General features: G+C 44.2%; 2 protein-coding genes across 2 annotated transcripts; both read right to left on the reverse strand.

Moving 5' to 3' along the window:
* Positions 1 to 2,891: 2,891 nt before the first annotated feature.
* Positions 2,892 to 4,064, reverse strand: LOC123485180. The gene is made up of 2 exons (XM_045216087.1): positions 4,029 to 4,064; positions 2,892 to 3,821 (listed from the first exon to the last, which is right to left on the reverse strand). Exons 1-2 carry the CDS (start codon positions 4,039 to 4,041, stop codon positions 3,181 to 3,183), a joined length of 654 nt encoding a protein of 217 aa, XP_045072022.1. The 5' UTR covers positions 4,042 to 4,064; the 3' UTR covers positions 2,892 to 3,180.
* Positions 4,065 to 6,511: 2,447 nt separating this feature from the next.
* LOC121562457 (zinc finger protein 184-like) lies at positions 6,512 to 8,066 on the reverse strand. The gene is made up of 2 exons (XM_041874720.2): positions 8,057 to 8,066; positions 6,512 to 7,853 (listed from the first exon to the last, which is right to left on the reverse strand). Exons 1-2 carry the CDS (start codon positions 8,063 to 8,065, stop codon positions 6,720 to 6,722), a joined length of 1,143 nt encoding a protein of 380 aa, XP_041730654.1. The 5' UTR covers position 8,066; the 3' UTR covers positions 6,512 to 6,719.
* Between the last annotated feature and the right edge of the window lie 7,624 nt (positions 8,067 to 15,690).

Raw genomic sequence — 15,690 nt, forward strand, 5'->3', positions numbered from 1 at the left:
TAATACAACAAATTGTGGAATACTTTCTGAAGGCACTGTATTTACTACCAACATCAAGTAGTAAAAATCTACCTGATTACTACAAGAAACACTACTGTTTTCCTACTGAACGCGGCAAAACTCTACTTGTGTATCTTGAGTTGTGCATAAACTACACATTCACTACACAATCCCTACAAGTCTCTACATACATGCTCGAGTAGGTTTTGTGTAGTAATTCAGTAGTAATTTTTCATGAGGGAGATCCAGTAATGCATGACTCCTGCCTCGGCTGATTGAGGTCATCTTGAACCTCTTCCCATGTCAGCCCTGTCATATCCAGATGTCTCCCAGCTGCTTTCACTATTAGCTGTATCCTCTCTGTTTTAGACTCCACTTTACCGGTGCTATTTATTGCTTCTGCTATGAATATCACCAGTTTTCTCTTGTTTACATATACCATGTCTCCACCCACCTGCCCCGAGGTCCCCGGTCTAGGTGCTCTTAACCTTTTTCTCCCTTGAACCTGAGATTCCCTGGGCCTGGACCATCCTCACTGCCTCAGCATGACACCCTTCTCTCCACTCTCACTTGTTGCACCTCCACTGCTTGTTTCATTGCTTCACACCCACCATACGCCACACTGTGAGCACCCCCACAGCTGCAGAACTTTGGTTGTACGCCATCCCCATACTTCCCATACTCACGCTCCCCTCCACACCTGACACACCTCTTTTTCTCCTTACAGGCTGCTGCCACATGCCCAAACCTCTGGCAGTTATTTCATCTTAATAAAGGCTTCGGTACTTAGGCCCTCACGTAATAACTCATATCCTATGGTTACTTTATTTGGCAGTACCCAGTCTTCGAAGTGTAACAGAATAGACTGGCTGTCTACCTTCACTCCATCACATGTTTTTTTGGAGTCTTTGACCTTTCACTAGAACGCCTCCTCTCAGGTTTTCACTTACTCTAATGCTAATATTTGCGGGCACTCCTGTTATCACCCCATTAGCCCACTGCTTGGTCAGGCATGCTGCTCGACAAAACTTTATACCTCCCCATTTGCTTCACTTTGAGGGCTTTTCCCCTCTGCACTGTGGCCTTACAGAACACCAACAAGCTCCCATATCTTAGCACTTCAGCATTTACAACTTCCCCAATCATATATTTAATCACAGACGTCAACCTAATCAGATTCATAGTTCTAACTCCCCCTTCCTCCCCAAACTTCAGTCACTTTTTGCTCCTCACCTGATTGATCTTCTCGCAGCGTAGCTTGCCCTTCCTCCTCGCCACTCTCTACCGCCGAACTGCCGCTGGCGTTAAACTACGTTGCTGGCCTCAAGCTTCCTTTTCTTAATTATCTCTGTTTCCATAGACCTCTCGCTCCCCTTCAAACCCCTACTACCGGTATTACTTCCTGCTTTCTTTCTTTTTCCCTCTCCCTCCTTTCCTTGCACCACTATGCTCCATACTAGCATCGGTTTCTCCTCCATAACTATCTCCTACCATCTCTGGTCACAGCACAGCCGTGCCGAACCGCCGCCACACCGAGTAAAGTTTGATTGTTTGCTATTCGAAACGCGCGCCACCTCTCTCCTAGCCAAGCTTATCCTTGAGCACTCTGGTGTTGCACTCATGTACCGTCTCTCCAACTTTGAAGTTTAAACATGATCTACTTCATTTTACACTGAAGAGAAAGCAAGATGGTTTACTCCGCCCAAAATCTGCCGTCAGTGAGACTGGTTCCGAATTGGGAGGAATATCAATGGCTCCTGATCCATGGTACTGATCCGGGGCCAGGTTTTGTGACCAGCCACCTCAGAGGTAAGCTCTCTCCCACCAGTAAAAGCCAATTTATGCTTGATCCGAAAAAGTGGTCGGAGACGCCTTTTGGAGGGTGCGATGCAATTGCGGAGCCTCCGAAGGCACGCAGAGGCCAAATTGAGCTCCGTACCGCATCGCTGTGTGCCTCCCAAATTTTCTAACAATGCGGAGGGCTCCGTAAAGCTCCATATAGCTCCGCATTGACATGATTGGTTGACGGTAGGTGGGGGCGGGAGGTCCTGTATAAACACAAACTCACGTCCTTGACAACAGCTCTGCGAAGACATATGAATGCCCTGACTTCTGCAGAGGCCGTATCACCGTAAATGATGCACGGCCAATGCAGATATCGGATTGACCATGCAGCGCCTTTAATTATGTACTACTAAGCAAATAAAAATAAAAAATAAAATTACACTGGATATCAGCAGGTCTTCATGGACTGCAGACTGCAAACAACGATTGTACAGAAAAGCATGAAGGTTTATATAAGAAACTCTTTGCTGTACACACAGAAACATGACATGATATTATAAAATGTTAACCACAGTCAAGCCCATCTCTAACACTGTGATTCAAGTACCTAACAATATGGAGCCATTGTGTTGATGTTTTGGTTCGTCTGAGATAAGGGAAACTCAGTCCCTGAAATGAAAATGTAAAAAAGTCAGTCAGCACAGTGTCAGTTTTGTTTTTAACTTCAACAAAATGGTCATACACTCGTAACGTGAAGTACAGTACATTTATTGCACAAAACGATACATGACAAGTAGAATAACTTTTCTCACTATGGTAACACTTTACCTTTTCTGTAAATCTGGTACCCTCACTTTGATTAAACTCACTTGGGTCAAATTCATTTGAGAATACTCTGGAAAAGGTTCAAAATTATATTACACACACCGTCACTACTTTATGTCAGGTAAACATGACACTTTTCATCAGTGAAGCATTTTTACAGACATCATCACACCAACGATCACAATTTTTTTTTTTTTGTCATTTTAGCATATCATCTACTCTGCCTCATCATACTCATTCTTTCCTCAGTTCACCTCATCCAGTTCCCTATACATGTGCATTTTCTGCTGGTGTATCCTGAGGTAGCTCCTCTCTGAGAACCTCTTCCCGCAGTGCGTACAGGAACGGCCTGTCTCCCGTGGGGACCTTCAGGTGCATCTTCAGCTCGTGCTGGCAGGAGAACCGGGGCAGCTGTAGGGTTTCTCCCGTGTGGACCCTCTGATGCCTCTTCAGAATGGATGAGTGGGAGAAACTGCCCCGGCATAGGTGGCAGCTGAACAGCTTCTTCCCCCTGTGCATCCTCTGGTGGCTCTCCACCTGTTTTGGAAAACTGAAAGCTTTCCCACAGAACTAACATGGGAAGTGCTTATCTTTGGCGCTGCCATCTTTACAGATTTCGTCTCTACTACTGTCATTTGTTAATGGGTTTGTGTAGCCATTTAGTGTTGAGGCACTAGCATTGTCTGAGGTCTGGTTTAACATTAGGAGAGTGTGAGGAGGATGAAGGCCAGCGAGTGTCTGTGTTGTCGCAGGGTCCATGTTCCAGTTGATAGATCCTATAGAAGGCAGGCTGAACGCAGCATCTGTTAGGGGGTTAACCTGAGGCGCCATCAGTCTCTCTGAATCACAACTACAGGAGCAGGACGGAGCATCGCTAGCCGAGTCTGTGTCTGTTCTCTCCCGCCGCATACGGACACGTCCCCGTCCCCGCAGACCAAATCTACGCCTTGCCCTGGTCTTAGCCAGTCTGTTGTCATGGAGACTAAGTTTGGTTGTTGTTTTGTGTTCGACTGTCTGTTTCTGGTAGTGGTTAACAGTGTTGTTCCCCAGCCCAGAGTTGAGGACGCTGTCCCATCCACTGACCTCCACTATGTCGCCTCTGGTCCTGGCCTGATCAGTGATGTTGTCCCCTGGACCCTTGGCTGCACTGGTCTGGGTCTGGGAATCCAAGCTGGCCGCCCAGTCTCCTCTGTCATCCTCCAGCCAACCACCTGCAGGAAGAGGTTACAAAATAGACTTTACAAACATGGCAGAGAAAACTCTACATATGGAGTTTTTTGGTCAATTACCTGGTCAAGTTCATACATTGTTTGTTTTAGTATGAAAACATACGTTGTAATGATTTCATTTTATGTAGGTGAATCACTATTCCCATTGAAGTATATCTATTATGTTCTGTATATGTATTTCTCCCTTACCTTGCTCCCCCATCTTTAGTCCACTCAGCAGATCAATGCTCTCTGGTCCGTCTTCTATTGTCTCCTCTTTGACCAGCAGCAGATCAGGCTTTCCATCCTCCATGTCTACTGACTGTAAGCGATACAGAGTGAGAGGATGTTGGATCAAGACATCTGATATGAGCACCCTGCATCTTCTGATTGGGCAATGAGGGATTGCTATGAGTACTATGCAAACATGTTCATTGATTTGATTACTTGACACTCTTTAATGGTTTCATCATTCAAAGGCATGATACCACACTTAAGACAAATTTAATCAAGACCTGACCTAATACTATTCAGACAGTAGTTCACAGTGGGCTCACCTCAGTGAGACTGATTGTGTGTGGTGGCCCTGTGCTGCTCAGCTGGTTCGGGAGGAGGTGTAGTCTGGTTGACTCCTTCACCAGCGATTTACCTCCTCCTCCTGGAAGAGACAGGCGACACAGACATACACTCCCTCAGGTATGTACACACACAGATAATAAACACACTTTCAACATGGAGTGTTTACCCATCCCCACTACGTTTGAGTCCTATACTGTAGTTACAGAATTACTTCATTGTTGTTAAACCCATCATGGTGGACATAAATATGATGTTGTGGGTAAAAATAAGTCAACTATGATAAGTCAAAAGTCATCATCAGACAATCCTGACTAAACTATTTTGATGTGAACAGTAGGTGTTTGTTAGTGTGTGGGTATGTGTAGTAAGTGTATATTGGTTATAACTGTTGTGTTTATGCAGAATAGGGTGAGATCAGATGCGATTTATCCTAAAGAGAGTCTGAAAAGTCCCATTTTGTTTTTATTAAACAAACACATTTTAAATACACCATATGAAAACCACACATGCACATGTCTCAACTACAAATCTGCTTGATAAACAGCATTAATTTTCTAATTGAAAGTGTCTTGGTAAAAAAATTAAGTAGGTTAATGGAAGTAATGAAATAGGCATTTGTGAACATCATATAGCCTACACAGTACAAATACAATATATCACCTTATAGAAATGAAGTAGTGCCTTCAGAAAGTATTCACACCCCTTTACTTTTTCCATATTTAGTTGTGTTACAAAGTGGGATTCAAATGGATTTAATTGTTTTTAAAAAATGGTCAATGATCTACACAAAATAGTCTAATGTCAAAGTGGAAGAAAAATTCTAACATTTGTAAAAAATAATAATATGAAAAATAAAACACTTGATTAGATAGGTATTCAACCCCTGAGTCAAAACATGTTAGAATCAAACACAATATATACATTTTAGGCTCATATATGCCTCATACACTGAGTGTACAAAACATTGACACCTTCCTAATATTGAGTTGCACCCCCGCCTTTTGCCCTCAGATCAGCCTCAATTTGTTGGGGAATGGACTCTACAAGGTGTCGAAAGCGTTCCACAGGGATGCATGTTGACTCCAATTCTTCCCACAGTCATTTCAAGTTGGCTGAATGTCCTTTTGGTGGTGGACCATTCTTGATGCACATGGAAAACTGTTGAGCATGAAAAATCCAGCAGCGTTGCAGTTCTTGACACAAACCGGTGCGCCTGGCACCTACTACCATACCCCTTTCAAAGGCACTTATATATTTTGTCTTGCCCATTCACCCTCTGAATGGCACAAATACACAATCCATATCTGAATTTTCTCAAGGCTTAAAAATCCTTCTTTAACCTGTCTCCTCCCCTTCATCTAGAATGATTGAAGTGGATTTAAACAGTGATATCAATAAGGGATCATAGCTTTCACCTGGTCAGTCTATGTCATGGAGCAGGTGTCCTTAATGTTTTGTACACTTGGTGTATATCACACAATGTCTGGATGCAATATTCTACCCAGGAACATTCAACACTGAAATCTGTTACTCTCGTTATTCCAAATTATATACACTACCGGTCAAAAGTTTTAGAACACCTACTCATTCAAGGGTTTTTCTTAATTGTTTTACTATTTTCTACATTGTAGAATAATAGTGAAGACATCAAAACTATGTATTTGAGATTCTTCAAATAGCAACCCTTTGCCTTGATGACAGCTTTGCACACTCTTGGCATTCTCTCAACCAGCTTCACCTGGAATGCTTTTCCAACAGTCTTGAAGGAGTTCCCACATATGCTGAGCACTTGTTGGCTGCTTTCCTTCACTCTGTGGTCCGACTCATCCCAAACCATCTCAATTTGGGTGTATTTCCCACCGAAACATGACCCGCCAAATAGCGCTTCTTAACACCCGCCCACTTAACCCGGAAGCCAGCCGCACCAATGTGTCGGAGGAAACACTGTTCAACTGATGACCGAAGTCAGCCTGCAGGCGCCCGGCCCGCCACAAGGAGTGGCTAGAGCGCGATGAGCCAAGTAAAGCCCCCCCGGCCAAACCCTCCCCTAACCCGGACGATGCTGTGCCAATTGTGCGCCACCCTATGGGACTCCAGATCACAGCCGGTTGTGACACAGCCTGGGATCGAACCCGGGTCTGTAGTGCCTTAGACCGCTGCACCACTCGGGAGGCCCCCAAATTATATTTTTTGCTGACAATAATGAAAATTCATCGTTGTCTTTAATGCAGTGTTTGAAAATGCGAACGGCCTTTTGCCCATGTGGCCCTTCAGGTGCATCTTCAGCTGGTGCTGGCAACAGAATCTCTTCTCACAATGGGGTCAGCTGTAGGATTTCTCCCCTGTGTGGACCCTCTGGTGTCTCTTCAGGTGACCAGCCTGGGTGAAGCGCATGTGACACTGGGTACAGCCGAAGGGTTTCTCCCCTGTGTGGACCCTCTGGTGCCTCTTCAGGTTGCCAGCCTCAGCGAAGCGCATATGACACTGGTTACAGCTATAGGGTTTCACCCCTGTGTGGACCCTCTGGTGGATCTCAACTTTCTGGAGGCAGCTGAAGCCCTTGTTACAGAATATGCAGAGGAACCGTTTCTCTTTACTATTGCCTGATGTTGCTCTACCTCCCTGAGCCTTGGACCTTTGGCCCTTTGAGTTCAATACCTGATCGAAAAGGACGCAATCGTGTAAATCGGAAGGTCCAATCAACGTGGACACTGGCTCATGATCCCTGAGTGTGTGTAAAGGGGAGTGGGTCGTGACATTTTGATTTTTCTCTAAGCTTTTCCTGTAATCTAAGAAATCTCTGCCCTGTGAGTGTCCGTCTCCTAGGTGACTATCTGCATTCCATGTGGGAGGAGCGTCGCCCTCCACTTTCACAGTCACTTCATCTATGACCAGACCCTCCCCTTTCTTATCTAGGCACCCTTCAGAGTATACACTACTACTGTACCGGTTCCAGTCCCCTCTAGACAGATCAGTCTGTGTCTCTAAATCCAAGGGCATGTTGCCAGGGTCCATCTCTGTAGTGTAAGAACATGACAGATCATCACCGCCAGTGTCTAACGTATCACCATCACCATCTCCACAGGAATTAACCATCCTCTGGCTCTGGTGAAATACCGGTAAGTATTCTGAGCTGGTAGCAGGAGGACAGCCCAGTCTCCTCAGCCCCAGTCTCTCTGGGTCTGATCTGTGGTCAGATCCTGTCTGTAAGAGCCTGTGTGTTACAGTTAAAGTATCCGTGTCTGTCTCTGACTTGAGGACGGCGTTCTGCGTTCCACTGACCTCCGTGATTCTGCGTCGGGTGCTGGGCGGCACTGGGGCGGTGGTGGGGTCCTTTGTGGCTACATGGGGCTCTACAGCCGCTTGAGTCTGGGTGTCTCTGCTGTGCCGTGGGTCCTCCTCTCCTTCAGACCTCTCCTGCTTGACCCCAGGACCTGCAGCCTCTGCATCTACAGACTGACACAGGAAGAGAGGTTATTACCGGTATATGAGTTGAATTGGATAACAATGTCGTGGGGAAGTCTCACAAGCTCCCTTTTGGCAGATACATAAGGATGTAGATGTAAGCAAGTGAATACCTGAGGGGAGCCTTCCTGAAATAAACTGGCATTTGATTTACAAAGTAACTGTAATTTTTTATGTCACACTATGACACTAACCTCTATCATAATAACATGCTGGGTTGAGGTTCCACTCCCCTCATCAACAGTGATTGGTTGGTCATCTCTCCATGTATTGTGTCCCGCTGGCTTCACAAAGCTCCTGTGGCCTCCAGTGAGATGTCCTTCACCTGAGAGAGTGATTGGGGGAAAAGAGGTGTTTAGTTTAGCTACTTTCAATGCTTAATGGTATATTGGCAAGGATGTAAGGTAACCCTTTTCATAACTTCTTGATATACTATTGATTGATTATGTTCCATGCATCACATTGTTTTCAATTAGTAAATAATGGGAAATGCAGTAAATCAAGAATTTAGTTAGAATATGATATTGGGTCGTTCCATTTGATTTCAATCATATTTTAATCTAACACCCTTTAATTTGGACTAAACTTTTATACATATTTGCCCATGATAGAAGTAGTCAGAAATTAACTGGTCTGAGTAAGTATCACATTTTACGCATTTTTAGATAATTTACATTAATGGGTAACAAAAAGTCCATTCTAATTTAAAAAAAATGTTTCATTAAGAAATTATAAAATATTTTGACAACCCTGTTTGTAAGTTTTGAAATCATATAAAACTCTATCGTTTATATTTTCCAGTGATGAAGACATGGATGTCGCATATTAGGGTGAGGTATGCAAATCGGGTCAACTTTGAGCACATCTATCTCCTAAATGTTTTGGCATTCAGGTCCAAAAAGTTACTTTCTACCATGAGCAAATATGTATAGAAAGTTTCGTTCAAATCAAAAGGGGTGTGGTCAAAAAAAGTGATTGAAATCAAATGGAACAACCCAATATCATATTCTAAACAGATTATTGATTTACTGCATTATCTATTATTTACTCACTTAAAACAATGTAATGCATGGAACATAATGAATCGAGCTCTAAATAGAATGGTTTCGGTTAAGCTCATTTTGGGGAAAAAATACGTAGAATGACCCTATTGTGTCTTTGTGCAAGATAATCAGGTGAATTATTGCATAGTATCCAAAAACCGCAGCCTCGGCTGGTTAAGCATATGTGGTTAACACATCTAAAGACACATGCACAGAGGGGAACGGGGCGACAGGCACTGAGCTATATGAACCGCGACGGCCACCGCGGCCTTGGAAAATGTACCTCTTGCCATTCCTCTATGTCGGTCAATGATCTTGACACTACTGGGACGACTGGCGAGTGCGCGCTCTCGCATTGTCCTCTCTGCGCGCTCCCGTGCCTGCTTCAGTTCCAGTAGCTGTAGTTTCCTCCGCAATGTCCTGTTTTCTTTCTGGCTTTGAGTTATTTCCAAACGAAACACTGCATAGTCGTCGTCTACGAGTTTACAGATATTTGCCACGGCTGCATTCGCTAGCACCTCCATAATGGAGGCTATTTGAGTGTGAAAAACGACACAGTTAGCCATTGTTAGGTAACGTTTGCAGCTAGCGTTACCTAGATAACATCTATCAACCAAGTCCTGTCTCCAACGCGAATGAAAGACTACCTTGGACAAGTATGTGATGCTGTGCAGTTAAATTAGTGATATTTAGAGTTCCATTTTGTTAATAAATGTCTAAATAACGACAATAAAAACGCTAACGTGAAAGTTGTAAATGGTCAACGCTTACTTCCGTTTACTACTTCTCGGTGAGGTTTTGTGGCAAATTTCATGCAAAAGGTGTATTGCCGCCACCAACTGGACGGGGGTGAAAAAATGCACAAAAAATGCACAAAATTACATTCCATTATGGGGAACGGAAAATAACATTATTCCACAAAAACAAAAAATATTCTAAATAATCCCACTCCTTCAGTTATTCAAATACTATGCTAAGGCTCTGGGGCCTGAGAGCGTGAGACCGCATGAGACAGTACTCCATCCCAACAGGCACATGATGTCTTATAATGATCATATTCTGTTCACAATGTCATATGACCTTGCCAGTAGTTCTGAAACTAGCACTCACGAGCCAAAAGTGATCCCTGAAAATTGCGTACTACGTCACATATGTCCAGATATGTGCTCCACGTCATTGATCTCTCTTTCTCGCTGTGACCACTGAGCTGTTGGGCCCGCCCTGCAACCTCATTGGATAATGCTGCGAGGGGCTGAAGTACATCGCTAGAACTTTAATTGCTAGGGGGTTGGCCCAGGTGGGGGAAAATGGCAAAACTTCAAGAAAACAGTCGCTTCAAAATTGGGGATTTTGTGGCTAATTGAGTTAAGACAGTAATTCTGCTCATTGATTATGCATGGTTGAACTACACATTGACACATCCAGCCCAAAGTGTGAGAAAATACACTACATGGCCAAAAGTATGGCCCTTCAAATGAGTGGATATGGCTATTTCAGCCACACCCGTTGCTGACAGGTGTATGTTAGTTTATTTGATTACTTGACACTCTTTAATGGTTTCATAATTCAAAGGCATGATCCCACACTTAAGACACAATTAATCAAAACCTGACCTAATACCATTCAGACAGTAGTTCACAGTGGGCTCAACTCAGTGAGACTGATTGTGTGTGGTGGTCCTGTGCTGCTCTGCTGGTTCCTCTGTTGGTTCAGGAGGAGGTGTAGTCTGGTTGTCCTCTATGACCATGGTCCCCTCAGTGTTCCCCAGACCCTCCTCACACCCCTCCTCCTTTACCAGCATCACCTCTGGACCCTCCTCCTCCTGGAAGAGACAGGTGATACAGATTACACAGACATACACTCCCTCAGGTACGTACACACAGATAATAAAAACACTTTCAACATGGAGTGTTTACCCATCCCCACTACGTTTGAGTCCTATACTGTAGTTACAGAATGACTTCATGGTTGTTAAATCCATCATGGTGGACATAAATACGCTGTTGTGGGTAAATATGAGTCAGCTATGATAAGTCAAAAGTAATAAATCAGACAAACCTGACTAAACTATTTTGGCGTGTACAGTAGGTGTTTGTTAGTGTGTAGGTATGTGTAGGTATATTTAGTAAGTGTATATTGGATATAACGCGCTGTCGTATTTATGTAGAATAGGGTGAGATCAGATGCGATTTATACTAGAGAGTCTCAATGAGAAAAAAAGTATTAGAATGAAAAGTCCCCTTTTGTTTTTATTAAACAAACTAATGTCTCCACTACAAATCTGTTTGATAAACTGCATTCATTTTCTCATTAAAAGTGCCTTGATTACCAAGTGTCTTGATTACAAGGACGTGCACTCAGAGCATGCGCTGACCAACTGGCAAGTGTCTTCACTGACATCTTCAACCTGTCCCTGGCCGAGTCTGTAATACCTACATGTTTCAAGCAGACCACCATAGTCCCTGTGCCCAAGAACACTAAGGTAACCTGCCTAAATGACTACCGACCCGTAGCACTCATGTCTGTAGCCATGAAGTGCTTTGAAAGGCTGGTCATGGCTCACATCAACACCATCATCCCAGAAACCCTAGACCCACTCAAATTTCCATGCCACCACAACAGATCCACAGATGATGCAATCTCTATTGCACTCCACACTGCCCTTTGCTACCTGGACAAGAGGAACACTTACGTAAGAATGCTATTCATTGACTACAGCTCAGCGTTCAACACCATAGTGCCCTCAAAGCTCATCACTAAGCTAAGGACCCTGGGACTAAACACCTCCCTCTGCAACTGGATCTTGGACTTCCTGACGGGCCGCCCCCAGGTGGTAAGGGTAGGCAACAACACATCTGCCACGCTGATCCACAACACGGGGGCCCCTCTAGGGTGCATGCTCAGTCCCCTCCTGTAGTCCCTGTTCACCCATGACTGCGTGGCCAAGCACGACTCCAACACCATCATTAAGTTTGCTGACGACACAACGGTGGTAGGCCTGATCACCAGCAACGATGAGACAGCCTATAGGGAGGAGGTCAGAGACCTGACAGTGTGGTGCCAGGACAACAACCTCTCCCTCAACGTGATCAAGACAAAGGAGATGATCGTGGACTACAGGAAAAGGAGGGCCGAGCACACCCCCATTCTCATCGACGGGGCTGTAGTGGAGCAGGTTGGGAGCTTCAAATTCCTTGGTGTCCACATCACCAACAAACTATCATGGTCCAAACACACCAAGACAGTCGTGAAGAGGGCACAACAACGCCTATTCCCCCTCAGGAGACTGAAAAGATTTGGCATGGGTAGGGCTGTTGTGGTGACCATATTACCGCCACACCGGCAGTCACGAGTCATAAAGGCACGTAACTGTTTAGTCACGGTAATTAGGCTTCTCGAAGCTCTGATGCTGCTGATGGTCATTAGCAGCCTACCATACTTGCAAATTGCCTGGTACTCAGCACTCCATTGTCCCTTTAATCACTCTGACATCAATGCAAATGTGTTTGAAAATCTAAGCAAACACTTCATGAGAGCCCATGAGCTCATGTTGCGCAACATTTCTATAGGCTATGCAATTGCGTGAGAAAACAGAGTGATGGCCTCTACTAAAAAGAGGAGGATCCCATCAGCTTTGTATAGGCTATGCCTACTATATTTATTTCTCAACTTTGCTAATATTAAGCACCTTGTTTTTCTTTACAACAGGAGTATAGCCTACCTGGCTGGCATGAAAATGAACCACGGGAAAAGCGTCCTCCTTTCGCTATTTAAGTGCATTGAAGACATTTATTTTTTCCCACTGCCCCTGTTTTGAGACAGGCGCATGATAATGGTCCATTCTAAATCAAAACAAATTTCACACATATATTATTTAGTACAGTGAGGGGAAAAAAGTATTTGATCCCCTGCTGATTTTGTACGTTTTCCCACTGACAAAGACATGATCAGTCTATAATTTTAATGGTGGTTTATTTGAACAGTGAGAGGCAGAATAACAACAAAAAAATCAAGAAAAACGCATGTCAAAAATGTTAAATTGATTTGCATTTTAATGAGGGAAATAAGTATTTGACCCCTCTGCAAAACATGACTTAGTACTTGGTGGCAAAACCCTTGTTGGCAATCACAGAGGTCAGACGTTTCTTGTACACATCTCATGAGGGATTTTGTTCCACTCCTCTTTGCAGATCTTCTCCAAGTCATTAAGGTTTCTTGGCTGACGTTTGGCAACTCGAACCTTCAGCTCCCTCCACATATTTTCTATGGGATTAAGGTCTGGAGACTGGCTAGGCCACTCCAGGACCTTAATGTGCTTCTTCTTGAGCCACTCCTTTGTTGCCTTGGCCGTGTGTTTTGGGTCATTGTCATGCTGGAATACCCATCCACGACCCATTTTCAATGCCCTGGCTGAGGGAATGAGGTTCTCACCCAAGATTTGACGGTACATGGCCCCGTCCATCGTCCTTTTGATGCAGTGAAGTTGTCCCCTTAGCAGAAAACCACCCCCAAAGCATAATGTGGTCCTCTGTAGCTCAGCTGGTAGAGCACAGCGCTTGTAACGCCAAGGTAGTGGGTTCGATCCCCGGGACCACCCATACACAAAATGTTTTTAAATGTATGCACGCATGACTGTAAGTCGCTTTGGATAAAAGCGTCTGCTAAATGGCATATTATTATTATTATAATGTTTCCACCTCCATGTTTGACAGTGGGGATGGTGTTCTTGGGGTCATAGGCAGCATTCCTCCTCCTCCAAACACGGCGAGTTGAGTTGATACCAAAGAGCTCGATTTTGGTCTCATCTGACCACTACACTTTCACCCAGTTCTCCTCTGAATCATTCAGATGTTCATTGGCAAACTTCAGACGGGCCTGTATATGTGCTTTCTTGAGCAGGGGGACCTTGCGGGTGCTGCAGGATTTCAGTCCTTCACGGCGTAGTGTGTTACCAATTGTTTTCTTGGTGACTATGGTCCCAGCTGCCTTGAGATCATTGACAAGATCCTCCCGTGTAGTTCTGGGCTGATTCCTCACCGTTCTCATGATCATTGCAACTCCACGAGGTGAGAAATTGCATGGAGCCCCAGGCCGAGGGAGATTGACAGTTATTTTGTGCTTCTTCCATTTGCGAATAATCGCACCAACTGTTGTCACCTTCTCACCAGCTGCTTGGCGATGGTCTTGTAGCTCATTCCAGCCTTGTGTAGGTCTACAATCTTGTCCCTGACATCCTTGGAGAGCTCTTTGGTCTTGGCCATGGTGGAGAGTTTGGAATCTGTTTGATTGCTTCTGTGGACATGCGTCTTTTATACAGGTAACAAACTGAGATTAGGAGCACTCCCTTTAAGAGTGTATTCCTAATCTCAGCTCGTTACCTGTATAAAAGACACCTGGGAGCCAGAAATCTTTCTGATTGAGAGGGGGTCAAATACTTATTTCCCTCATTAAAATGCAAATCAATTTATAACATTTTTGACATGCGTTTTTCTGGATTTTGTTGTTGTTATTCTGTCTCTCACTGTTCAAATAAACCTACCATTAAAATTATAGACTGATCATTTCTTTGTCAGTGGGCAAACGTACAAAATCAGCAGGGGATCAAATACTTTTTTCCCTCACTGTAAGTAATAATTCATAATGTAAGCCAATTATGTCATAATCTAAGTAAAACTTAAACCAAGTAAAATATGAAACATTGTTGGAGGGCTTTCTTACACTAGTACATTATCTTTGTAAATGGCTTCTGTTGTGCCACTGAGTTTCTTACCTTCACATGTTGCAAAACAATCTTAAGGGAATCGTTTAAACAATTAAACAGAAGTACACTCTTCATCTGTACAAAGAGGACAATCATCACGTTGATGCATCGATCTCAGTCTTCTTAAACAATGGGGCAGCTATTGTTTGCTGGACTCCCGTCCTGAGCCTGCCGTTGGCTCGAGCTGGAGCGGCTGTTATTTATGTCCCGCTGTGGGACTATGCTGGTGCTGTATACTTCAGTTGCATTGTGGCCACTTCTCCCAGGGCCCATACAACAGCTGTAATGAGAAGACTGACCACGAAAGCGACAAACATGATTCGTAGAGTCCAGTCCTGGTCTTCCCATGGCTACTGGGGTCGCCTACGACGATTCATCGGCTGGTACATCTTCGTCTGGGTTGTAGGGCACCTTCCTGCAGTGGCTGGTGTGAACCCGCGTAGACCTTTCTGCAACCTTCACCGCTGTCTGGGTTGTCAGGAGCACCTGGAATGGACCAGTACAGTGCTGTTGGTGCCAAGTCTTTCTGCGGAGGTCCTTGATGACCATCCAATCGCCTGGTTGAAGTTGGTGGAGTGGTCCTCCCTTTAGTTCAGGTAAAGCCGCTTTTACCCTGGGAAAATAGACTTCAGAGCATTGTTAAGTGCAGCACAGAGCATAGTAACTTACCATTCCAGCGGTGTACTTCACGGGTATTCGACCTGTCCTTAAGAAAAATGTGTTAAACAGTTCATAATTATGCAATCATTCATTCACAATCATTCTGCTATTGTGTGCATCCACTCATTAATTCACGGGGGTACACCTCCTTATTTGTTTAGTTCTTTAAACGGTATCTACATTTCTTAACAGCAGTCAACTCTTAGATCAATCAGTTAACTAATTCCAGGCCTATTTTAAATTAAATTTGGTTAACTTAAATTCAATTCCAAAGCCAAAATGTATGCTCTAGTGAGAGCAAACAATTCTGCAATTTGGGCTTACAGATGTGGTGGTAATTTAGCACTCTCTAGGGTAGTGGCAG

Source organism: Coregonus clupeaformis, unplaced genomic scaffold (genome assembly GCF_020615455.1).
Source record: "Coregonus clupeaformis isolate EN_2021a unplaced genomic scaffold, ASM2061545v1 scaf0604, whole genome shotgun sequence".
Lineage (NCBI taxonomy): Eukaryota > Metazoa > Chordata > Actinopteri > Salmoniformes > Salmonidae > Coregonus > Coregonus clupeaformis.